Source organism: Protopterus annectens, chromosome 3.part1 (assembly GCF_019279795.1).
Source record: "Protopterus annectens isolate FY-2018-M chromosome 3.part1, PAN1.0, whole genome shotgun sequence".
Lineage (NCBI taxonomy): Eukaryota > Metazoa > Chordata > Ceratodontiformes > Protopteridae > Protopterus > Protopterus annectens.
In genome coordinates this window covers 1582760618-1582785875 of record NC_056732.1, presented here as the reverse complement: position 1 = coordinate 1582785875, position 25258 = coordinate 1582760618, and the positions used below count along the sequence as shown (strand labels likewise).

The following is a 25258-nucleotide window of genomic DNA, read 5'->3' as shown; positions in this document are numbered from 1 at the left end:
TCCCCCATGTAGTGACTCTGGATGTGTCCAAGCAAGGCAAGGAGCAGTTATGTAGTGTAAGTGTACAGAGTATCCCCCATCCAAGGTAGACACAAGTACTACAGTGGCTTTTCATCTGTCCTTGATTTTGCAGAATGTTCTGGTTTTCTGTGATATTTTATACTGTTGATTTATGCTTCTTATTATTCAGAAAATGCATGCTGTCTCAGTGCCTGTTGCTCTGTTTTTAAGTAGCAATGCTTTAATGACCATCAGGTAAGCTTGTCTGAGATTGTACAAGTCAGCATACTGTTAAAGAATCACCAACATTGAAAGCCTTTTTGTTGATGCCATGCAGAGAATATTTACATAACTAGATAACGTACAAGAGTTATGTATTATAGTTTCATAGATCAGTACTAAGCTAACTACCCTTGCTAGCCAATTTAAGCCTAGCCAATTACCCCTTGTGAGACTCAAATCCTGCACCTTGTGTTTGTAAGGCAAACACCTTAACCATTAGGCCACCCTCCCAACCCCTATTGAAATGCATATGACAGTATTTGTAATAATGGACAGGATTACAGTATTTTCAGAAGCTCATTACATTTGTTGGAGGTCTGCATTCATCTTTGCAGGCTTTACCCGTAAACTAAACAGAGTGCCAATCTATCGTGTGGTCCATTACCTGTGCAGTAATCCTTTAAGCAATTTATCTTGAGCTTGTTTCTTGTTTGCTGTTCATTTTTTACTCTGGTCATGTTTTCCTCATGAAACAAGTAGGTAGTTGTGAAGCAGCAGGTATTTTTTGGATGAGAAACATTTTTACAAGTGGGGGGTATCACAGAGGTTGCTATTTTAAGTATGTTATTTGGTACTTTTATAAAGCTGATTATAAATTATAATTAGAAATGCAGTGCAAGGAGAAGTGGTTTGAGTTGAGTGCTGCTTGTTTTTCTTATACTTTAGTTTGACTGGCATTCCAGTAATGTATTTAAAAAGTAATTTAATTTTTCATGCCTCACAACCTTTTTGTTTCCATCTAGATATGAAGTAAGCTGTCATGTAGCCAAGGCATTAAAATATTTTTTCTTCTTCTGCACTTCATTTTGTCTCGATTGGACTCTAATAATGACAGTTTGGCATCCAGGGCAACGTATTTAAAGTTCCAGTTTTTGTGGTTTTGAGCATAATCCACCCCTTTCTAGTTGACCACACCCCTTCCCATTGGCCCCACCCATTCAGCTGTCTCCTCCAGCCCCCCTTTAATTTGAAGTCACCAGCTGCCACTGCTGCACCTACAGACATTCCTTTGCAGAGCCCTAGGCCAGCCTCTGATTCTCCTCCCTTCACTCATTACTCAGCAGAGGCAAGAAGAAGACCCTGAACAATATGATTCCTCTTCTTGTGTTGCAAATTGCTTCTCCTGTGGACTGTTACTCCCCAGACAATGACTCTATTGAGGGGGTGATTCTCCTCCAGAGGATATTTCCTTTGGGGAAACTATCACAAAAATGAGTGTTTCAAGTGGGATACTACCTTGATGGCAGATGCACAGAAAAGATATTTTGAAGTTCTTCTACAATTAGAATCTCCCTCCCCCTCAGCTATTCCCCAAGTTCTACCAGCCTTTCTGGATACCTTTAATGCAGCCTCCAAGAATCCAGATTCTCAACAACCTGCCCCTAAAAGGCCAGATAGAGTTAATAAAGTTCCAGATGAATGGAAGTTTCTAGTGAAACCTCCCATGGCTGACCCTGCAGTCATTGCTGTGTCTCCTGATAGACAATCTAGGCAATTAACTTCTGCTTCCCTTTTGCCCACAGACAGGGACAGCAAGACCATGGACAGAATGGGTAAAAAAGTATATACTTCCTCCACCTTAGTCTTTGTGGCTATAAATTACCAAACACACACATGATAAAGTATGCCTTAGACCTTGTTTCCCAGGCCTCCACCTTGCTAGCTTGTACCCTTGACTGTCACACAAAAAATGTCATTCCATCTAAACTGTCTTTAGCTACTCAAGTAGCCAGACACTCGATTAACTCGTTCACTCCAGTGGAGCTCAGGAAGTTTGCACTCTAACTTCCAATAGGAGGAGCCTAAGCCTTTTGACAGAGTCAAATTATGTCCCCACATTTCAAACAAATGTTCATATCTCTAGAATCATAGGGGTTATGATAGAAGTATCAATGACAAACTCTTCAGCACAAACTATTTTTAAAGTGGTAGTATTCTTTAGGGTCCAGGTCTCAAACCAAACTTTATAAGTCACAGGAAACACACTATTATGTTTGTAATATTTTATAAACAACTTAGAATATCTCAGCAACCACTCAAGTTGCACGCATGCTGGCCACTGCATTTTATTCATCTAGCTGAGAGCTTTCATATGAGGCTAAGCAGTTGCATTTGTGTTACTTGGCTGTTGAGATATTTAGAAAAATGTGACAACTGTATCTATATAAATTAATATAATAAAAACAATAGTTAATATCTCTTAACCTGCACTAGACAGATATCAAATATTAATGTAATTGATTCTACCATTGTGTAAGCTTTAAGATGAAATCTGTTAAAACCTTCTGTTTAGCATGGTTTTGGAATTATCGATGCAAATATGAACAAGCAATATTTGACGCCTAGAGGCATCAGTAGGAGGTAACTGCAAATGCACCTGGAGACATCACTCGGATGTAATGAGTTAAGTGCAGTTATGATGCAGCAGAAGCATCAGCCAGGTCTGCTGCATCTGCATCTGTCTTACATAGATATTCCTGGCTACACCACCAGATGACTGAAAGTCCAAGATAATGGATGCTTCTCTAGACCACAGTCTCTTATTTGGTAAGAATTCAACAGATTTTGTCAATCTACAAGGGAAAGTAAAGAGTTTCAAGACATCAAGCACTTGCTGGTGTTTCCCTTCCCCAGATACTGCGGGAACTACCCTGCTAAGACTTCTTTTGTAAGAAGAACTCAGTCTACATCTCGTTCTTCCTCCTTTAGACCTCGTAGAGGGTCCAGGAGATTGCCTTACTCCAGACGACCTAATTTCCAGGGACCTGCCAAGCAGCTCTTTCCTGACCAAGGAGGTTCCACTTCAGCGTGACTACCTGAATGAGCTCCCTCTGTCTGCCCACCTTAGCCAATGCCTCCCCTTCTGGAAAATAATTACCTCGGGTGCTTTCCATCATCCAAGAAGGATGCTTTCTATCTTGGAAGGAAAAGCCAAGGCCAAAAAGAATTCCCTCCCCTCCAAGAAACAAGCTACATTTATTCCCTCTCATACTGAAAGAACTCCTGACTCGAGGAACTGTAGAGCCAGTTCCCTCAGGACAGGAAGGAAAAGGCTTCTATTCCTGCCTTTTCCTAGTCCCCAAAAAGGATGGCCCTTGGAGCCCAGTCCTGGACTTATCCTATTTAAACCTGTTCCTAAAGGTTCCATCCTTCAGGCTGCTCTCCCTACAAACCTTGCTACCCCTCATTCCACCCAAGGCCTTCATGGTCACTCTGGATCTAAAGGATGCCTATCTGCACATCCTATCAGACCCTCTCACAGGAGGTTTCTGCACTTCACTGGACATACTTCACACTTTCAGTTTACAGCCTTGCCCTTTGGCTTGTCTACAGCTTCCAGAGTATTTACAAAGTGTCAGGCCCCAGCCATTGCCTATTGCAGAACCAAGGGAATCCAAATCTACCCTAACCTGAACTACATTCTTATTCTGGCAGAATCAGAATCCACCCTGCAAAACCATCTCATTTTCACAATCTGTCTTCTACAGCTTGGGCTTCACTGTCAACCTCCAGAAGTCCTGACTTCTTCCTCAGCAGGACAAGGTTTTCCTAGCCTGCAGGATAAGAACAGACTTGATGAGATCCTTTCTCCTACTGGACAAAGTGCAATCTCTTTCCAGCCATTTTGAAGGCCTGCTTACGAAATCCCCTCTCGCTGCAAGACAATTTCTGCAAGTCCTAGGTCCCATGGCAGCAGCCATTCCCATCCTCCCATTAGCCAGGATGCATATGAGAAAATCCAATTTTTAAAAAAAAAAATGTATGGTCTCAAAGCCAATATTCATTAGACAAACTCATTCCCCTCCTCCCCTGCCTAAAAACAGAACAAAAGTGGTGGATTCCTCAAGTTTCACGGAACCAGGGCATCCCACTCCAACTAACCCCCATCACTCAAACCATGCACACAGATGCATCATATTTAGGGTGGGGAGCAGAGTTCTAAGGCTTCAGGGTACAACAGCATTGGGACCCTGCACTTCAAAAGCAACACATCAGTGTCTGGGAAATGACAGCAGTATTTCTGGCTCTCAAAGCTTTCCTTCCAGTCTTGCAACCAGGCCTACTACACATTGTGACAGACAACACAACTGTCATGTGGTACATCAAGCAAGGAGGGACAAAGGCGTACCAGTTAAGCCAGATAACTGTACATATCTGAGAAATACCAACCAGACACAACCTCGTACTGCAGTCCTCTTACATCCCCTCTCAGGCAAACAAACAAGCAGACTTTCTCAGCAGAACATCCTCCCCTCAGCACAAATGGATGTTGCACAGGGAAACCTCCTTAGACATTGTCCACCAGTGGGGCACACCTCAACTGGATCTGTTTGCGCCCCCCCCCCCCCAGAACAAACAGATTTTGCTCCAGGGATCACACTCCACTAGCTTGGAGAATAAAAGCCTTCAGCTTTCCATGGAAGGGATTGTTAATGTATGCTTTCCCCCCTTCCTACTGAAGATCAACAAGGACCAACCAAACATCTTGCTGGTGACTCCCTATTGGCCAAGGCAATACTGGTTCCCCCTTCTTCACTTCCTAGCCAAGGGCAGTCACCACAAGTTACCCCACAAGGTGGACCTACTCACCCAACAAAAGGGATCTCCTTCACCCTCAGCTGCCTTTACTGCATCTGACCCTTTGGATGATCAACTTCTGATCCCTTTCAGGCAACTGTACTCAGAAGACGTGCTCTCAGTCCTGAGGGAGGCCAGGAAACCATCTACCAGGAAAAAATATTTAGCCACCTTTGCTCTCCAGACTGGACGTTAAACTTTTCCTGAGAGGGGTCTTGCATATCAGACCACCAAGGAAACCCCTTTTTCCCCACTGGGACCTCAACTTTGTACTGGAAAAACTAACCCTACCTCCCTTTGAGCCAGCAAGCACAGCTTCCCTGCAAATGTGCTCATGGTAAACAATTCTCCTGGTGGCCATCACCTTCACAAGAAGAGTGTCTGAACTGCAGGCCCTCATGGCCTGTCCCCCCTTACACCACCTTCCACAAGGGCAGGGTGACGTTGCGCACTAACCCTTCCTTCATACCCAAAGTGATGAATGAACGATCTCTTAACCAGTCTATTCATTTACCCACTTTTTTCCCCCTCCATCTAATAGCACAGAGAAGATCCTTCATTCTCTGGATGTGCACAGACAACTAAGATTGTACTTGGACAAAACAAAATCTTTTAGAAAGTCTGATCATCTCTTCATCTCCTTCCACCCCAGGGCTCTGCGTAAGGCAGTCTCCAAACAAACCATTTCCTCCTGGATTAGGAAATCCATTCTCTTCTGCTGCTCTCACCATGGCAAGCCATTGCCGCCCATAGGGGTTAGAGCTTATTCCTTTAGAGGAATGGCTACCTCCAAAGCCTTTCTAATGGAAGCTGCTACCTGGTCTACAGTTCACACCTTCACTAAGCACTACAAGCTAGACCATGTCTCCAGGGTCAGTGGAGGATTTGCCAGGGCAATCCTGCAGGGATTCTTAGAATCCTCTACCTCTGCCCCTGCCCATCACTCTTCCTAAGCTGTGATACTCTCCCACAGTGTGAATACTGCAACATATGAATAGAAAGACTTAGAATAGTTGTGAAAAATCTTACCATAACCATAGATGTCCTCCTCTTCCATGTTGCAGTATTCCTTCCCTCCCACCATACCTCCTCCTTTTTATGGATGCTTGGTCTACACCTGTGTATCCCCTCCCTCCAGGCTTTTCTGTTCAGCCCTGCAGGGACATTTGCTCTTCAGCTTCTTCTTGTGCTTGTACACACTTACCTGGGCTTCAGGTTCTGAGGTCTGTACGTGCAGACGTCCCATTAGTCCCTAGTTTATGGCCCTATGTGTGAAATCCCACGTCTCCCTTTACTCATCACTCATCAGACCAATGATTGAGTACAATGCCCCCATTGTCACCTACAGCAGCCAGGCTTAAGCTTTTGTATAGGAGCTGACATCAGATTGCCTGAGGGCTGGAAATCCCACAGTATGAATACTGCAACATGGAAGAGAAGGACATCTATGTTTATGGTAAAATTTTACACATCTGTTCTTTCCCTCAGCCCAGGGTATATTTACAGACCAAAGTCTTGGAACTTCCTGCCATTCAGTAGTCCATGGGTGACCTGAATACTGCAGTCTTTCCCCATTCCCCAACAAATCGATGCCCTTGTCATCCGACAGGACGCTAAAAGGGTTGTCAGCTGATGCCATATTCAGATTTCTCGGTTCCTCTCTGGACACTGAAACAGTAGTACTGGTACCTTTGTTGCCATCTAGTGATAGCAGCAAACTCCTGCCTACCCACGATCCCAGCTTGATAGTACTCCGTGTCTTGCTTGTGCCATCAAGACAGCAGTCTCTTCACTGAGACTCAAAGGTTATGGAATAAATTTTGTGTACTCTTGGCAGAGTTTTACTTTGTGTGTATTCCTAAACTAATGATCGCAAGGCTAGTATTTTACCAAGTGATGTACTATTTTTGTAGCCTTTTCAAATTCTGAAGTGGAAAGTTTTAATGCTGCACCTGAATAAAACAATTCTGGTTTGTGAATGTATTTAAATGGTAATCTGTCTTGCTTTTAGTTGTCATTTGGAAGGAATAAGCCCACGTCTTGCTTGTGGCTGGATGGACTTGCCTTAGATGTGACCTCAAAATACCTGCTGAAGTATTTCTCACGATATGGGCCTGTGATAGAGGTATGTCACATTTTGAAAAATACGTTCTTTTAAATGTTAGTGTTGCACTTCAGTTTTCAAATTCATTCTGCAATCATTAGCCCTAAAACTGTTGCTACTTACCACTAGAGTTTGTTCATTGGCTGCATTGCCTTAATTGTAACAACTGTTAAAATTTAAATGTAACTTTTGACTAACGTGTCTGTTGTAAGAAAGTCCTTATATATTGCACAGCTGATAAAGGGATTGTGTGGAGATCTAGGGATGTCATTGCTCCCCCTTGACTTAGCCCTCATTAGGCCAGTCATTTAATATAATGCCACCTTTGGCAAGTATGTGTCCAGGCACATGCAGCAATTGGAATGCCCACAGAGATACCTTACTAAAAAGATAAAAGACCTAAATGATATGTCCTTCATGGACTGACTCAAAACCCTGTCCACTATATTTTGTATCCTATGGACTAATAAGAGTTGACCTGTCTGGCATACAAGGCATTCTCCGACGCATTACTCACGGATGTACTTCACATCAACAAGTCAAATGGCATCAGAAATACACGGTCTGGGAATCTAAACCTCTTCTGCAACATTAACAACAGTTTGGAGGGACGCGTTTGTCTAGCAGATGATACTGGTGCTGTAGAACAGACTCAATACCCCCCCCCCCCCCAGGCATTGACTGTGATGTCTAAGGTTCCTCTGTCAGAGGTTTACACCTGAAGCTATTTGAAGTAGGAATCACACTCTTCAGCAATACCTGGAACAGAAGAGACTTGAGGCTTTTACATGATCCATTGTTGCGCCTCCTGGATTGTCTTCCTCTTCCGAAATGACCTTTATAAAATAGAGAGACGGTAGCAGCAGTGTAGAAGATTAGACCCAGGGGTGTGACACAACTCAGTCCAAGACTGCCAGTTCTGGTGAGGTGCTTTCACATCTTCCAGACCAAATATCTACTCATCCACAAGCTTCTGACTTTCACCCTTTGGAGGCTATTGGGCCTGAAGACAGTGGCACATCTGACTGGACCAGAGTTAGAGAAGGGTCTTCGGACATCCTGACAGAATTACTCATTATGGAAATCAATTTTGTTTAATGTTATAGCAGCATCTCAACCTATTTTAGTAAAAGATGATGGTATGGAGCAGAACTCCGAAGTTCTCATTTAGAAACCAAGACTTCTGAAGCAGGTATCCCTCACAAAATGACACAAAAGTTGAAGCACGTTTTACAACCTCTTGACTGGTATCTGTGTACCAGACATCAGGTGAGTATCCCTTCTTTCTCTCCCATACACCTTCAACAAACAGTGGTTAAACCCTGTCCAGGGCTTGTTGGAAACTGTTCAGAGACCACAGCCAGGTTCATAGTAAATCAGTAGGGTAACGGCCCCTGTGGGCCATTTTAAGCCCAGCAAATTTCCTTCCCAAAGGTGAGAAACCCTATACCTTGTGACTGTGAGGCAAATGCCATAACATTTATACCATCCTGTAACGGGTACTGAACCTTCATTGAGTCTTCTTGGCAAACAAAAGAGGGGCAATTCACCACCACCAGTAGTCAAAGCAAAATGAGGAATATGTGGATTATTCATCAGAGTTCACTTAGGAAGCTGTTACTCAGTCAACCTTGACAGTTCCCACTCCAGCAGAGAGACCTTGTTGTGTCATTTGGATCTAAAGCGGCTTTGCAGATTCTGGTTTCCAACATTAGAATGCTAGTTACAGAGGGTTAGTGTGGTGTCCATCATCATTGTATGATAAGCGGTTGAAGGAGACTAGATTCAGGTTGTCTTCCACTCGGACTGTATCCCCAAATGTAGGCCTAAACTACTGAAGCATCCATTTGTCTGTTTGTCCCAGCCACTTCCGGAGAAGGATCCTGTTCTCATAATCTTCTCTGCTAAAAGAAATTAGGACACACTAACACACCATGAACTGTGGCTGTGATGCTCTAGATGCATCTAGAGCACCATAGCTGCACTTTATTAATCTTGCAGGGCAGTTACTGTGGAGTTTGTAATCCAAAGACTTGCTTGGCTAAAGAACCAAAAATTCTCCCAAAGCATGTAAAGGCCTCCTTGATGCCCCCTTTCAATAAAGTGGTTTTCTATGTAACTCTTGCAGTGAAGGTGATCAGAAAAGTTTTAAACCAAAAGCATCTTTATTAAGTTATCGCTTATGACATAGGGAATCATACATTTTTATAAACGTTTATATAAATAGACAAAGTGCATTGACATATTTTAGTTGCAAACATTGTATATCACTTATAATCTGACCAGTCGTTGTCAGTCAAGCAATTACATAGCTCATTCATATCCTGCTTTCTTTTGAATCTTTCCTCCTCCAATTATTCCCATTTTTTTCTGTGTAGTCTGCTCCTACCTTTTTCTAAACATTTCATTTCCAGTTGTTTTCTCTCTGTCACTAAATTCACTACTTAAAGTACAGTTGGTTTAGACTTTGATTTCCATTCTCTAGTAATTGCTTTTTTGGTAGCCAACATAATTAGACTCGACAAGGCTTTACTATGTTTAGGTAATGCCAATTGTGTATTATATCTCAAAAAAAATCAATTCCTTAGTTATACCAATTTGCTTACCCAGTATTTCTGATAGAGTAGTCCGTAGGGAAATTTAAGTGTCTGCCATCTCATTACACTCCCAAAATTTGTTTCCAGTTACCTTTTTCTTCCATGTCGCATCTCCAACATTTGATATCTACTCAAGGAAGAATTCTTTGGACTCTACGTGGGGTATAAAAATTCCTCTGGAAACACTTCCAAGCAAAAATTCTAAATCTTCCAGACTTTGTTGCATATTTAGGAGGCTTGCATATATCCCCATTGTTTCTTTGTGAATTGCCTGCCCAGTCTCTGCCAAATCCTTTCTAACCTTCTCCAATTGATTATTGTAGTTGTCATGCAATATTTGATATGCTCTACTAATTATTCCTTTATTAACAGCAGCTTCTGTTCTAGATTCTACCGAAAACTCTATCAGTGTTGGTCTTGTGCTTAGGATCTCCTATTTCTTTTTCTTTGCCTATACTCTGATATCAAGCCTGGATAAGGAAGGAAATCTCTAGCCAGCAGTCCAAATAAATTCTTGGCTTATTCCCGTTCCATTATCTTTCCGACTCTCATTATTTGCTCCCAATTCCTTGGTTCCTTTGCCAGTTTTCTCCAGTAAATTCCAGCCCCTCCTTGCTTTTTGTCTGTATCCCTTATTGCAGTCATCCTTATCGAAATAATCTCCTTTCTACATTCTCATGTTGGCTTAGTTCTTAAAGTATTTTGTGCTACTTTATGAATGTAATATTCTGTATGGTTATTGTTCTTAACGATCTACATCCAAAATCCCAGTTTCTCCTTGTTTCTTGAGCATCCCCCTCTTTCATCATCATCCCTTTCCACTTTGAATTACAGCTTTCTGCTTGTGCTATGTATGTGATTCTTAACTGTGCAGCTTGGAAATACCACTTGTAATCAAGTAATCCCAAACCACCTTGTTCTGTTGGAAAGATCAGCTTATCCCACTCTACTCTTGCTGTCTTCCCCTCCCAGATAAATCCTTCTTGATTGCTATCTGCAACAACTGCTGTAGCTGATTAAAATATACCTGACCTGTGTATAAAACTAAAGGAACTAAAAACATTTTTACTGTTTGTAGTGCCTTGCTTTTCACATCCATAAAACAGAGTTTCCAGTTTCTCAGCTTTTGTGTTTTCTTTTGTTTAGTCTCTACCTGCCACAACAGAGTACTTCTTAATATATACTCCCTTAAGTACTCATTTATTGTGTCCCCATAAATATGGGTATTCTGAACCAGTTTGAGTACATAAAACAATGACAATAGCTGTAAACTATCCTCATTAATGTTGTACCAAAAAAGACTAGAAACTGTCTCAAAATGTTCCACAACACTGAAATGTCCTTTTTCTGTTTTTCAGGTATAAAATATCTTCAAAAAAGGCAGCTTTCCTTGACTACAGTGCTAGTTATATCCTTGAATGTGAGTCCCTTATTTTCTTTGCTAGTGATACTAAATGTAATGCAAATGACTAAGGGGAAAGAGAGGTCACCCTTGTCAGATTCATCTGCTCAAACAGAACTTATCAGAGAGGAACCCCACACACTTGAATTTTCACCTATGATACCTCATATATCCTCCTAACCAGCCTTATAATTTTATCAAGGAATGCAGATGCTTCCATTACTCTGCTCATAAAATCCCAGCTTACTCTATTGAATGCTTTCTGTGCATCAAGACACACCAGCAGCAGTGGAATGTTCTTACATTCAGCTGTTGTCAAATGTTTGCCTGCCCCCCACAAAATCACATTGGTCCACATCTATAAATTTTGGCATCACTTTGTCATTCATTTAACCATTATATGCATAAACACTTTATAATAATGGTTTAGAATTTAAGTGGGCCTATAATGAAGCTGGATCTGATGGGCCTTTAACATTTGTAGGTGTTACAACCATCTCCACTTTCTTCCAGGAAGTTGGTGCTTCTTCTCCTTTTAAAATACTTTTGAACAAAACCTTCCAGATTTTTATCAAATATTTCCTACTAGATTCCAAACTTGACAGGAATATACCATCTGTTCCTGGAGAATTTCCTGTAGGTTTGTTGTACATTGCCATTTTTATGTCATCTCTACTTCTATCCTGTTTGTGGTTGAGCCTCATCTATTTCTAACCATGGCATATTTAATTCTTCCATAAACATTTCCATTTGTATCTCTTCTTGATTTCCATATTTCTCTGCATTATACAGAGTTTCATAAAATTTCCAGAATATTTCTTGAATCTCTACAGGATCTCTGGTTAGCTTCTTTGTTATAGGCTCCCTGAGCTTGGCAACAACCCTTTCTACTTTCTGTTGCCTGGTCATTATGCTAAAAGTTTTTGTGCCCTGGATTTATCAAAAGACAGTTGCTTAACAGCAGTCTTTCTAAACTCGTACATATTGAGGTAATCCTTTAATGTTATGTTGTCCTGTCTCACCTTCATTCTTGATGGTTGGGTTCTGAACCGAACATCTGTTCTGACTCGGCCACATACTAAAGCTCGAGAGCTTTCACTGGCTCAAGACTACACCCTATCCCAAGATGTCTAGCGACAGTTACCCAGATCTCATTCGCCACTTGCTGTTTCGGGATTGCTTTTCGCTGGCTCAGGCTAAGTCTGTTTCATTTTATACTTTAGTGATATTTCATGTCAAGCCTTTGATATTAAGTTATTTCAAGAAACTTCCTTTTTTGAGTGTTTTGAGCGTGTTGTTGGTTCTTTCACTGTTGTTTTTGCTGTTACTGTGTGGGCCGTCGCTCTTTCTCAGGCCTTTCTTTACTATTTCGTCTAAATTTATTTTTCTCCTTAAAAGAAACCGTTTGAGTTAGAGGATTCCTTTTGGTCCCCTTTTATGTTAGCCCGTTTTTAGAGGGCTCCCTCCCCGTGCCTTTTTACTCAAACTTTGGAGGTTTCGCCATTTTAGTTAGAGGTGTCTCTTCGGGTCAGAGGAGATTGTCATTTAACTTAGAGACGTCTTCTCTAGCCCCTTTTTTCTTTCCCTATAAAAATTAGCTCCTTGGTGTAGTCAGTCGGAAGGCATGGTGCTCTCCAGAATCTGTGGAACCAGTTCCGAGGAGGCCCACAAATTTATTACAGCCCCAGCGGATAAACTGTTTCTGGCTAAAGGTGTCCCAGTAGATGGTATGGTGGTTACGGCGGCCACCAAGAAGGAATTAGCTGAAACTTAATCTGTCCATCCGTCGAATAGGGATTCTCATACGATGGACAGATACGGGAAACGTATGTTTTCTTCATCGGCCTTTACCCTTAGATTGCTGAATTACTTATCCCACTTTACCAGACTTCAGAGGGATCTCCTCAAGGAGCTAGGAGATACCAGGGTACTACAGCTGTAGAGGTACCTGACAAGGTAAACTCTCAGCTTGCTACCTTAAATTCTGTAATAAACTCCTCCATGCGCCTCATTTCATATGCAGAAGATGGAGCGAGCAGGGCAGCAGGCACAGGAATAGCTCTGAGAAGACATTCCTGGATGCATCTTTGTGAGTTTGCTGAATCCTTCAACTCTTCAGTTAACGCCCCTTTTGACTGCTCGTCTTTGTTCGGGCCAAAAGTGAGAGAGACTCTTACCAGATGCGAACAAGAAGGCAAAATTCTGCAGTGGGAGTACATTTCTCCATCCCTACCAGACCTTATCCCAGGGGTCAGAAGGGCAGGAAAATGTGGTTCAGGAAGTCCCAAAGAGCTTCGCCGGGTGCACATGATTTTTCCCCCGGGGGCAGAGGGGGAAATAACAATGGAAGACGCCGCCATCCCGGCAGAGGGGGTCCACAGAATCAGGGTGACAGAGATGCGTTCTCTGGTAGGCCCTTCCAGCACTCCTGAAAGGTGGCCTGCTGCCTGTCCACCTCTAGAGGCAGTCTGTGGGGAGATTATCATTGTACCCAAAAGCCTGGCGGGACATCACTCAGGACAAATGGGTATGGACCTACGATGGTGGCTTCAGTCCACGCAGGTAACAATAGGCAGACCATTTGTTCTTCCACAACCTGTAGCTACAGTGACCACGGACGCTTCCCAGATAGGGTGGGGGGCATTATTTGGGACAGACTGTCCAAGGAACTTTGCAAGAACACGAATACTGCTTGCACATCAATGTCCTAGAGATGAGAGTGGTGCTTCTGGCGTTGCAGACAATTCCAGAGCTCTCTTCCATCTATTTCTAATCGTGACATATTTAATTCTTCCATAAACATTTCCATTTGTACTTTTTCTTGGTTTCCATATTTCTCTGCATTGTACAGAGTTTCATAAAATGTCCAGAATATTTCTAGTATCTCTACAGGATCTCTGGTTAGCTTCTTTGTTATAGGCTCCCTAAGCTTGGCAACAACCCTTTCTACTTTCTGTTGCCTAGTCATTGTGCTAAAAGTTTTTGTGTCATGGATTTATCAAGAGACAGTTGCTTAACAGCAGTCTTTCTAAACTCATGCATATTATTGAGGTAATCCCTTATTTTATGTTTAGCATTCTGCAGTTGCTTTTCTTCTTTGTGAGATTCCCCATATTCCGCAATGCTTTTACCTTTGTCAAGCCCTCTAAATTATTGTTACTTCTTAACCATATCTCGTTCTTTGATTTCACCCTGTTTTTAAACTCCACTTTAGTTTTATCCCACTCTCCAACTATATTTTCAGAAGAAATGTCTATTTTTCCTAATAACTCCCAAATAATTTCCACTACCCATTCCTTAAATTCATCTCTTTTTAACAGGTGGGAAGCGCCAATATCTCTTATTTCATTACCCTGCATTTTTATTTTATTTATCTGAAGTGGGTATTGGGCACACCAAAACATTCAGTTAAATGCACACGTTCCTGTGAAATAAGTTCCGTTTATCCTAGCCCACATTTTTGTTCCTTGGGGTGTATGTAAATTTGCTCCTAACTCCCTACTCCTGAATTCACATCTTCCATGTCAAATAATTTCATAAATTTCTTCAAAAATCTACGCACTCTTGTTATATTTTCCCTTCTGCCCTCCCCCAATGCATCCTCACTGCTGCAAATCAAATCCATTCCCCACCTGAAAGTAGTAATCCTTGCTGAAAGCTGATTATTTCTCCCTTAATTTTCATAAGCTTCCTTATAATAGTTTTAGGTGGAATATAAATACATGCCAGTGCAATCCTCCTCAGTAGCCCCTTAGTAGTACAAATCTACCATTATTATGTTTTTTTCCCTCTTCTATCACTATTGGAGCTTCTCTTGCAATTAATAAAAGTACTTCCCTTTGCCTTTGTCCCAGACACTCAGCTGAATAACCATCTTGAAATCCTTTCTTTATGAAATTCACTTGCTCATTTCTTTCCAAATCCGCCTTCTGTAGCATAGCTGCTTGCATTCTACATGTTTAAATATAATCCACTACTCTCTTTTTTTCTATATATCTGCGAGACCATTTACATTTAAAGATGATATAGAAAGTACCATCATTATGTTGTTATTCCCAACTCTTATGTGCAGCAGCTTTTTAATGTCTAGTTTCAGCTTTTGTGTTAAATGCATACACTAATATTTTATCTTTTATACAGTTTTCTTGTATCTATTTGAACCTATGTCACATCTTACAAAACTGTTTTAGCGAAAACCCTCAAAATAACTTACCCCCAGAACCCCCTAAAACCTATTAACATGATACTAACACACACAACTATGTACATCTTCAAATATTGAAGTTTAACCCTCGTAATAGGGACAATTGTCCCAGACTGATAACCACACCTACAGACTTGGATTAACATATAAGGGAGGTTATCCATGCTAAGATGGATGGTATAGGCTGTGCTTCTAAGTGCTTTATGCGTTTGTCAGATCTTTGTTCCTCTTCCAGACTAGAAAAACACTTCAGTGCTTTCAGAAACATTATCTCCTAGCTATTGAAAGAATTTTTTTGTTTTTATTGCCCCTTATCAGATTGTCTCCATAAAGACATGAGAACTGGATACACAGTTGCCTTTACTAGCACTCGTTTATTTGCTAGAGGAAAACTTTTTATTGTATTTGGTGTTATTTGCTTCCCTCTAAAACTTGTTACTAGAGCAAGCCAAGGGCCTTAATCTAGTCATTGTCCTATAAGTAAGAAAAAGCACATCCGTCTTTCTTGTGTCATGCTCTTTTAACCAGACTCTTCCTTTTTTTGTTTTTTGTTTTTTTTTTTTACACTTTAGTGCCTATATTTCTTAAACCAGAACAAGGAGAGAAAAAACGAGGACACCTTTTTACTTTATTATCCCAATGACACTTGAAAATAACTGAGAAAGGTTTACTTTATACCATGCAAGTTCTATTATGCATTATAACAAGAGTACTATTAAGTAGTACTGTTAAGTATAACTGCCAAGATCTTTTTTTTACGTAGGTAACTCTTGCCTTCTTCCTTCTAAATGTTCTTCCAAACATTAATGACTTGAAGTAGGTCATATGCTTTAACAAAGTCAAAGTGCTTTTTTTTCTGGCTCTTAGCCATTTTCATTTGAAACATTGGAAAAGGTTTCACTGGCACAGTCTCTCAGTTTTTATTACCAGAAGAACAAGAAGCAGACTCTCCTCCTGATTACCTTATATTCACATGTTGTAGTATTCGTAACCTTTGGGTTATCCTCCACTCAGCTACCAGAACATCTCGCCAGTATACAAAAGGTTTAGTCACTGCAAGGTACGTGGGATGTCTGACGATGGGTGAAGGCTGTGTCTGCACGTATCTTCGCCAGAAATTCTCTGCCACCAGTTGACCGTCAACTCATTCTGCCATCGGATCGTTCGAATTTAAGTACCTTGTTGGGGCTTTTTTCTTCTACTTTTGGTCACTGCATGCCTGCTGAGGTTCATGTCATCCAGGAAAGGAAAGTGTAGATGCAGACGTGAGATCCCCCCATAAAGACGCCTTCAACCTCTGCCTTTTCTACCTAGGGACCAACCACGACCATAAAACCTGCGTGATTTGTCAGACCTTTGTTCCCAAGTCTCTTCACAAGCCGTCTGCACGTCCTTAAGTCTTAGGACTTAGATTTGTACTAGGCTAACTGCCCTTGCTAGTCATTGTAAGTCTAGCCAGTTATCCCTTTTGAGATTCAAGCCCTGCACCTTGTGTTTGTAAGGCAAACACCTTAACCATTAGGCCACCCTCCCATCCCTTCTCAACATCTATTCAGAAAACCAGTGTCTTAAACGTCTGGCTCTGGCTATGGAAGGGCCATCTGGTCAGTCCATCGAGCCACCAAAAAAGGCCAAAGTTTTCAGGCCTGAACCTACTGCTGCACCTCCTTACGCTCGACATTCCCCCTGTGGCCGATGTTCGCCTGGAGGAATGTTTGGAACCAGCCAGATGTAGTGAGTACTGATGTTTTTCGTGTTTCACTGTTGCAGTCATTACATTTGGGTTATCTGCTGGCAGGTTGCCCTCAGTTGGCCTGTTTAACAAAGTCTTGGGTCCTGCCTCGGTTGCTGCCCCTTCTTCCATGATGTCAGATCGTCAGGAGTATAAAACATACAGCCGACGCCATTACATCAGTTTTTCTTGCGCGGTGCCTGAAGCAGAAACAGTTCGCAAGGGCCGGTCGGCCGACTCCTGAAATTTTCGTTTACGAGTTTCAGAACCGAAGTCTTCAACTAAAAAGCTAAGTACCCCGTTGGGGAAACTTTTTCTTGCTCCTTACCGATGTCAGTAAAAGTTAATAATTGCATTACTTGTGAGAAGCAAGTACCTCATAAGGATTTTCATTTGTACTGTATTCCTTGCCTAGGCCCTGACCACAATGTACCTTGCTGTCGGTTTTGTGCCAAGTTTAATCAACTCACTATCACACGTCGGTACATTTTTGCTTCTAAATATTTTGGCTCACGCTTTAATTATCCAGAAATGTCATTGGTTAGCAATCAGACTACTGGAATACCTAAAAAACGCAAAGAAAAAGACAAGAGACAGGCCGTTGTGGTCCAAAACTGCTGACGCTTCTCCTAAGCCAGTCGCAAGTTCGCCGGTACTCAGTGAGGCACTTTTGCAACCCCTGATACCCGCTACTTCTGATTAGCAGGCCTCTACTGAGACGCATTCAGAGTACGGTATGCCATGAGATGCTTCAGTTATGGAATCCGTGGATGTCTCTACCTTAGATGGGTCTGGAGCCGCTGTGCAGGCACCGGCTTTTGAGGGTGTTTTCAGGCCTGCAGATTTGTATATTAGATACCATCTTCAAAACTAAGGCCAAAAATCTAGACCTATGCCTAAAAAAAGATGCCTGGGCCACATGTCAGGCCCCTATGCCTAAAAAACAAATGATCAAAATGGCTGAAGATTTAATTACTCTGATCAGGGGTAGCCAAACCCCCCCCCCCCCCCCCCCTTCTAAGAGGCCTAGACAAGACATCGATTTTGAATCTTCTGAACAGGATTCTATTTCTTCTGACTCTTTTAATGAACAGGAATTGTTTATACCTACTTATGAGTACTCTGATGCAGGAGATTCCATTCCTTCTGCTTCTCCCCCTGAAGATTTTTCTTTTGGGGAAACTTTGCCTACCTTAGGGGAACATTTCCACTGGGAAAGTCAGGATTTCTCAGAGTCTAAAGAGAGACTTGGGTATTTTCTTCTTCCTCCTCAGCATAGGCCTTTGGCTATACCTCCTGTTCTAGACATTGTTGATGTTTTTTCAGAATTTAGTACGACTCCTGATTCTCTGCCTCCGGCTCCTTGTAGGCCAGACAGATACTACAGGGTTCCTGACTCCCATAAATTCCTTTTCAAAAATCCTATTGCAGATCCTGAAACCATTTCTCAGGGTCCCAAGGGCATTAAGACTTCTACTGCTAAAAATCCTACCTCTTCTGATAGAGATTCCAGGGCGCTGGATAGATGGGATAAGAAGGTTTACACTAATGCAACCTTGGGAATCAGTGCTGTAATCTGTCAATTTCATACTTTAAAATATCAACAGCATATCATGGGAATGCTTAAACAGAAAATGTTAATTTTTGACTGTGTGGAAAATTAAGATTTACAGGATTTATTGCATTCATCTGAACAAGTTGGAAAACATACTTTGCAATGTGGTTTTAATTCTTTGGAGGCCTCTTGCAGGGCTGCTGTAACTGGGTCTGTGCTAAGAAGGCATGCTTGGCTCAAAGAGCAAAATCTTGCATGATCATGTTAAAGCAAAATTGTTGGATGCTCCTTTACAACAGGACCGTCTCTTTGGTAATAAGGCTGACAAAGTTTTAAAAAAGTTGGAAGATAAAGCTAAATCTATGCAAACTGTTAAAGATTTCTTAGAAGTGCAACCTCCAAGATTTAGTAGGCACTGGCCTACTAAGAACTGGTCCTTTCCAGTTCCTTCGATAGTCACTAAAGTCAAACCCAGACATTCCAAAGGCTCCAGGTTTCAGTCACAAGGGACTTTTAGAACAAAGCAATGGGGTGCCTCCTCCACATCTGAAAATAACAAGACCCCTCCCTATGGTAAGCAGTCTCAATGACTTCCCTTTACGCTTACCAAGCACTTACCTTTTAGCCGCCCCTTTGGGGGGAAAACTGGCTCTTCATGCAAGAAACTGGCAACTTATAACCCAAGACAAATGGGTTTTAAATATAGTATCCCAGGGGTACAGATTTCATTTCCACACGTTGCCAATTCCAAGCGGATGACCAGACCTGCCCCCAAATCACAGAGGCCCAGAAACAAGTACTTTCCCTCATGAACATGGGGGCTATTCAACCAGTACTAGAAGAGGAAAAGGGACAAGGTTTCTATTCAAGACTTTTCCTGGTACCCAGAAAATGGCGTCCAGTTCTGGACTTATTTACTCTAAACACCTTTCTGGACATTCCAAAATTCAAGATGCTGACTCTTCACCAGTTACTTCCTATGCTAGGCAAAGATGCCTGATTGGCAACTCTAGATTTAAAAAAGGCTTACCCTGCATATCCCAATCAGGGAATCTTGCAGAAGATACCTCCGCTTCAATGCAGGCTACTTGCATTACCAGTTCTCTGCCCTACCCTTTGGCTTATCTACTGCGCCCAGGGTTTTTACAAAGTGCCTGGCTCCAGTAATTGCATTTCGCAAGCAAAGAAATATTCAAATATATCCATACCTGGACGATTGCCTAATTCAGGCAGAAAACAAGAACACTCTTCTAAACCATCTGGCATTTGTAAAAAGGGTTATAACTTGTCTAGAGTACACTATAAATGAAAAGAAATCACAACTAGTACCCTCTCAAGAAATTACATTCCTGGGTGCAAGCTTGAATACAACTGCCCAGATGGCTTTCCTTATGCCAGAGATACAAATTCATTTGGAGACTTCAAACAGGTGGCCACAAAAACCCGGATTTCCGCAAGGCAAATACTGCAAGCCTTGGGGTTCATGGCCTCCTACATTCTTCTAATTCCATATGCAAGACTGCATATGAGGAAACTTCAGTGGTACTTAAAAAGTCTATGGAGTCAGCATTGTCACAGCCTGGAAACAATGATTTCTATCATACCTTGCCTAAAGCTAGAGTTCCCATGGTGGGCAGATGCCTGCCACCAAAACAAGGGACTGCCATTCACACCACCCCCTGCTGCCCAAACCCTAACTAAAGATGCATCAGACTATGCTTGGGGGGCACATCTGGCAGGGAAGAGCATTCAGGGAAAATGGAGCCCAAATCAAATGCACCTTCATATCAATCAAAAAGAAATGTTAGCTGTACAGAATGCACTGACAGCCTACAAGGACTACCTTCTTCCAGGACAATTAATGATGGACAACACCACGGTTATGTGATACATAAACAAGCAGGGGGGTACACACTCCTACCCCGTCTGCAGGCTATCCATGGCATTGTGGAACACTGCCTTGACCTATCAAATACAACTACAAGCTCAATTCCTGCCAGGAAGGCTGAATTCTCTGGCAGACGAAATAAGCAGAAATCACATGGACGCACAAGAATGGAAACTGGAACCACAGATTTTCAACATGTTGACACGCAGTTCCTACCCAGACACAGATCTCTTTGCCTCACCCCAGAACTTTTAGTTGGACAAATTCTGCACAAGAACTCATCACAATAAAGCCTGGAAAGTGGATGCTCTATCCTTCAACTGGAAAAACCTGTCAGTCTATGCCTTTCCAGCTCTGCCTCTGCTCTCCAAAGTTCTACTAAAAGTCAAACAGGACAAACCAAAAATTATTTTGATTGCTCCAGACTGGCCTCGCCAACACTGGTACCCACTCCTGCGCAATGTGTCACACCTTCCACCGTGGCACCTGCCTCAGGCAACTTACTTACTGTCTCAGCAAAACGAGCAAATTCTGCACACTCTGCTCCAAACTTTGATTCTTGCAGTGTGGCTAATCGCCTAAATTCACTGTTAGCATCCCTCAGCAAACCTGTGATGGATGTCATTTTGGAGGCAAGAAGGCCTAGTACTAGAAAATCTTATGCTGACAAATGGAAAAGATTCTGTGCCTGGAGTCAATCTCAAGGGATAAAGCACAGCAGTGCCCAATATTCCTCAGATTTTACAATACTTAACTGAGATATTTCACAAGGGCCTGTCCTTTTCTTCCATAAAAATACATGCCTCAGCCATTTCAGCTCATTACAACACAGAACCTCCCCTCTTCTCTCATCCTCTGCTAAAGCAGCATCTCAGAGGGGCCAAAAACTTAAGACCATCCAGGAGAGTTCCAACCCCTGCCTGGGACCTCAATTTTGCATTGGAAAAACTCACTCTCCCTCCTTTCGAGCCAGCTGAACTGCAGACTTAAAATTTCTCTTCTGGAAAACAGCTTTCCTTTTAGCAGTCACTTCAGCTAGGATTTCCGAATTGCAGGCTCTTATGGCAGTGGAGCCTTTCATCGTTTTTGATGCGGACAGGGTATCTCTCAGGAACAATCCATCCTTCATGCCTAAGGTGGTATCCACTGTGGCTCTTAATCAGACCATTCATTTGCCAACTTTCTTTCCCAATCCACAGAACAAGGGGGAGTGGATTCTGCATTCATCGGATGTACACAGACAACTTAGATTTTACTTAAACAGGACAAAATCTCAAAGAAAATCTGAACAACTACTGGTGACATTTTCTGCAAGGGCAGAGGGAAAGGCCGTTTCAAAGCAAACTATTTCCAAATGTATAAGCCATTGTATTCATTTCTGCTATATGCACCTTGGAAAAACTATCCCCCAGGGGATCAGATCTCATTCCACCAGGGCTGCATCTTCTTCCGCAGCCTTTCTCAGAGGTGTTCCTACCCAGGGACATTCTAGAAGCTGCTACCTGGATCTCAGTTCATACGTTCACCAAACATTACCATTTACCTTTTTTCTCTAAATCCAGAGCTGGCTTTGCCACTGCTGTCCTGCAGGGCCTTATAGCTGGTCCTGATGCTGTATAATTCCCTCCACCCAACCATAGCTTTGGGAATCCACCCAAATGTGATGACTGCAACAGTGAAACACGAAGAACATAGTACAGTTGTGTACACTTACTATAAATGTAGATGTTTGAGTGTATTCACTGTTGCAGTCCTGGTTACACTCCCTCCAGCCCCCTACTTTTCTCTGGCTATACCTCTACTTTCTTTCACTATGCTTAAAAGCCCTTTTGGTGTATTTGCTTTTGGGATTGGGGGTATATTTTTTGTGTTTTTAATTTTATTTGCTCCCCATTTGAGTGGCACCTGACATCTGGGGCAACAAAAACTGATGTAATGGCGTTGGCTGACATCTGGGGCAACAAAAACTGATACTGCATGTTTTATACCCTTGAAGTCATGGAAGAAGGGACAGTAACCGATGCAGGACTCAAGACTTTGTTAATCAGGCCGACTGAGGGCAACCTGCCAGCAGATTACCCAAATGTAATGACTGCAACCGTGAATACACTCCAACATCTACATTTATGGTAAGCGTACACAACTGTACTTTCTGGAGGCTGCAGAACCTAGGGCTTGAAAGCAGAACCATGGAGGTTTTGCAGACGTCGGGCGCTGCTGACGAGGAGGAACCTTAGCTCACAACTGATATCCCGACTGGCCCTTCCACTGCTGTAGAACAGTCTAAACCTAGGCCGTACGCCGTCCAAGCCTGTCTCTTAAAAAGAAAAGACGAAACATGTTCATCTCCGCCTTCTGAAAGCCTGCCTAATTGGCAAAGTTTCTCCCAGAGCTTATTTAATGCCTTCAAGTGCCTGCTTCCCCTCTGGCTGCCCCTCTAGTTATCAGTCCTAAGCCTCAGACTGAAGATCCTCTCTCTTGAAGCTGGAGTCTCTTCAGATTCCTCTTCAGAGGACTCCCATTTCCTATGTTTTTCAAATGCCTCTTGGGTATGCCTCCCCATAGGAGGGCTTTGCTGAGGCAAACTCCCCAGGAGAGGACCTTTAGCTTTGGTAAAACCATCTCTCTAATGAGAGAGTTTTTTAAATGGGACTCCATTGAAATGAATGAGGTTCAAAAGAGGTACTATGAACTCTTACAAATGGACACCCCCTTCACCTTCTGCCATTCCTCCAGTCTTACCAGCCTTTTTAGACACCTTCAGTGCAGCCTCTAAAAGCCCTAATTCCCAACTACCATCCCCTAGAAGGCCTGACAGGTTTTAAGTCCCAGGAGGGGCCATATTTCTGATTAAACGCCCTGTTGCAGACCCTGGCACTATTTCAAGTCTCTGCAGACAAGCCCTCGACTACTTCCCTCCACCTCTGTCCTTCCCACTTGTAAGGGCAGTAAAATTATGGAATGCACTGGCAAAAAGATATACCCCTCTGCCACTTTGACATTTAGGACTAAGTACCAGACTCGCGTGTGCCCTTTTGACTCAGGTTTCTAAACTTTTGGCTGATCTCCCAGACTCACCTACTAAGGCTCAAATATCTAACCCTCATCTCATTGATGCTCTAGTGACAAAACACTCTATCAGATACAGTTTTGATGCTGCAGGGACCTATGCCAGATCTGCAGCTGCTTCTGCAGTGCTCAGAAGGTACTCTTGGCTGAGACTCCAACTCTACCTGATGCTAGGAAGAAGCAGCCTCCTTCCAGGCCTGCTCAGACTCCTATTCAGAAACTTCAGCTTCAGGATAGGGCAGGTAGTCTGTGACTACCTGCATTCTCCTCCACCCCCTCCAGATTCCCCATATCCCAAAGACAGTCTCACTCCAAAAAGTCATTTCTGTCCTGCAGTCTCTGGGTTTGAACATCAGATCTGATATTGTTAATCTTCGTTCATTCCTTACGTATTAGTATCTGTTCTGACCTCAGAACCGAGCCGGCCATTTTCCAAGCTCGCGTCAGCTACAAACTCCTTAGCTAAACTCTTACCCATAACCCCCCTGTTACCTCAGATTTCGTTTGCCGCATTGCCATTCAGTTATGTCAAGCTACTTCTCTTGAGCTAAGTATAGATATTTGTTGTCAGACTAGTCATATATATAACTTTTTCTGTCAGAAAAGTTTCTATTTTGTTGTCTCTTACCGTATCGCATTTAGCGACCATATTTTCTTGAGTTTTCTTCTCTTTACTCTGCACCTTTTACCGCAAGATATTTCTTCCTTACCATCGTTGGTAATCTCTTCCTTTTTTCATACCTTCGGTATTCTTTTGTCCCCTTTTTTCCATCATGGCAGATAAGAAAGGTAGTCCGGGATTTAAAAGGTGTTCTGATTGTGGACGCACATTACCTACATCAGATGCACACCCTTTGTGCGTTTATTGCTTGGGTGTGTCCCACTTATCTGTTGACCCGCCCTGTGCTATTTGTAAAAATGTTTCTAACAGAACCTTGTTGGAAAGGAAAAATAAGTTGTTGCTGAAGGGACTTCTCAAATCTTCCCTATTCAGAGGCTATTTCTTGGTCGGAGGCTTCAACCCCTCCTAGAGCCCGTAAGCAAATTTTGGACGATCTTACTAAGGCTAAGTCTTTGCCTTCGTCCCCGGCCGGGGACTCCTGCTAACCAAGACCTAAAAAGGCTAAAGTTTCTGCTTTGGAGCTTACTCAGTCAGCCCCTGTGCTTTCGGTGCCTAGACCTTTGGCACCATCAGTGATCTCGGCTCCGTCTTCTCCTGTCGCCTTTACTAAATCGGCACTGAGGGGCTTCTTGGTTCAGACTTTTAACTACTACTGCATCGGCACTGACCATTCAGTCAGCACAGACCTTGACCAGCTTGGCTCAGACATCTTACTTGGAACAAACGCCTCAGTTATTGGCTCCAATTTTGTCGGTTCCAGCTTCGGTACCGGCAACCACTTCGGCACCAGTCCTTGTGTCATTGCAGGCCGTGACCTCGGCACCAATGATTACCTCGGTGCAGATACCTGTAGTCCAGTCTCTCGGCACCGTTGTTGTCGGTGCAGACTGGTGAGGTGGGCACCGAGCTCGTCTCTTCTGTGGACAGACCTGTTTCTCCCTCAGTCTCCGTGAGGTCCACTAGAAGCCTTTCCGAACACAACGTGTTGCTTCTTGTGGATCAAGTGCTTCTGGCCAGAGGTATCCCGCCTCACCCAGGACCTATCCTTCCTTGGGAGGTGATCACCCATCTCCAAAGACCGCTTCTTATTCTCCTTTTTCATTGCCTTTGAAGTCCATTGATATAGCAGTCTTCCCCCTCTGCGGTTCCCTTTATGAATCTCACTAAGGAACCGCAGTTGCCTTAGTGGCAGGAGAGTTTTGCTACGACACAGGATGACGGTTGT

At 42.7% G+C, this 25258-nt stretch overlaps 1 protein-coding gene across 1 annotated transcript in view; it reads left to right on the top strand.

Moving 5' to 3' along the window:
• LOC122797814 overlaps positions 1 to 25258 on the top strand; it is a 2009088-nt gene that overhangs the window by 1669674 nt on the left and 314156 nt on the right. Inside the window, exon 18 of the mRNA XM_044066337.1 lies at positions 6872 to 6985. Within this exon, the coding sequence (XP_043922272.1) occupies positions 6872 to 6985 (114 nt within the window). The remainder of the gene's footprint in view (positions 1 to 6871; positions 6986 to 25258) is intronic.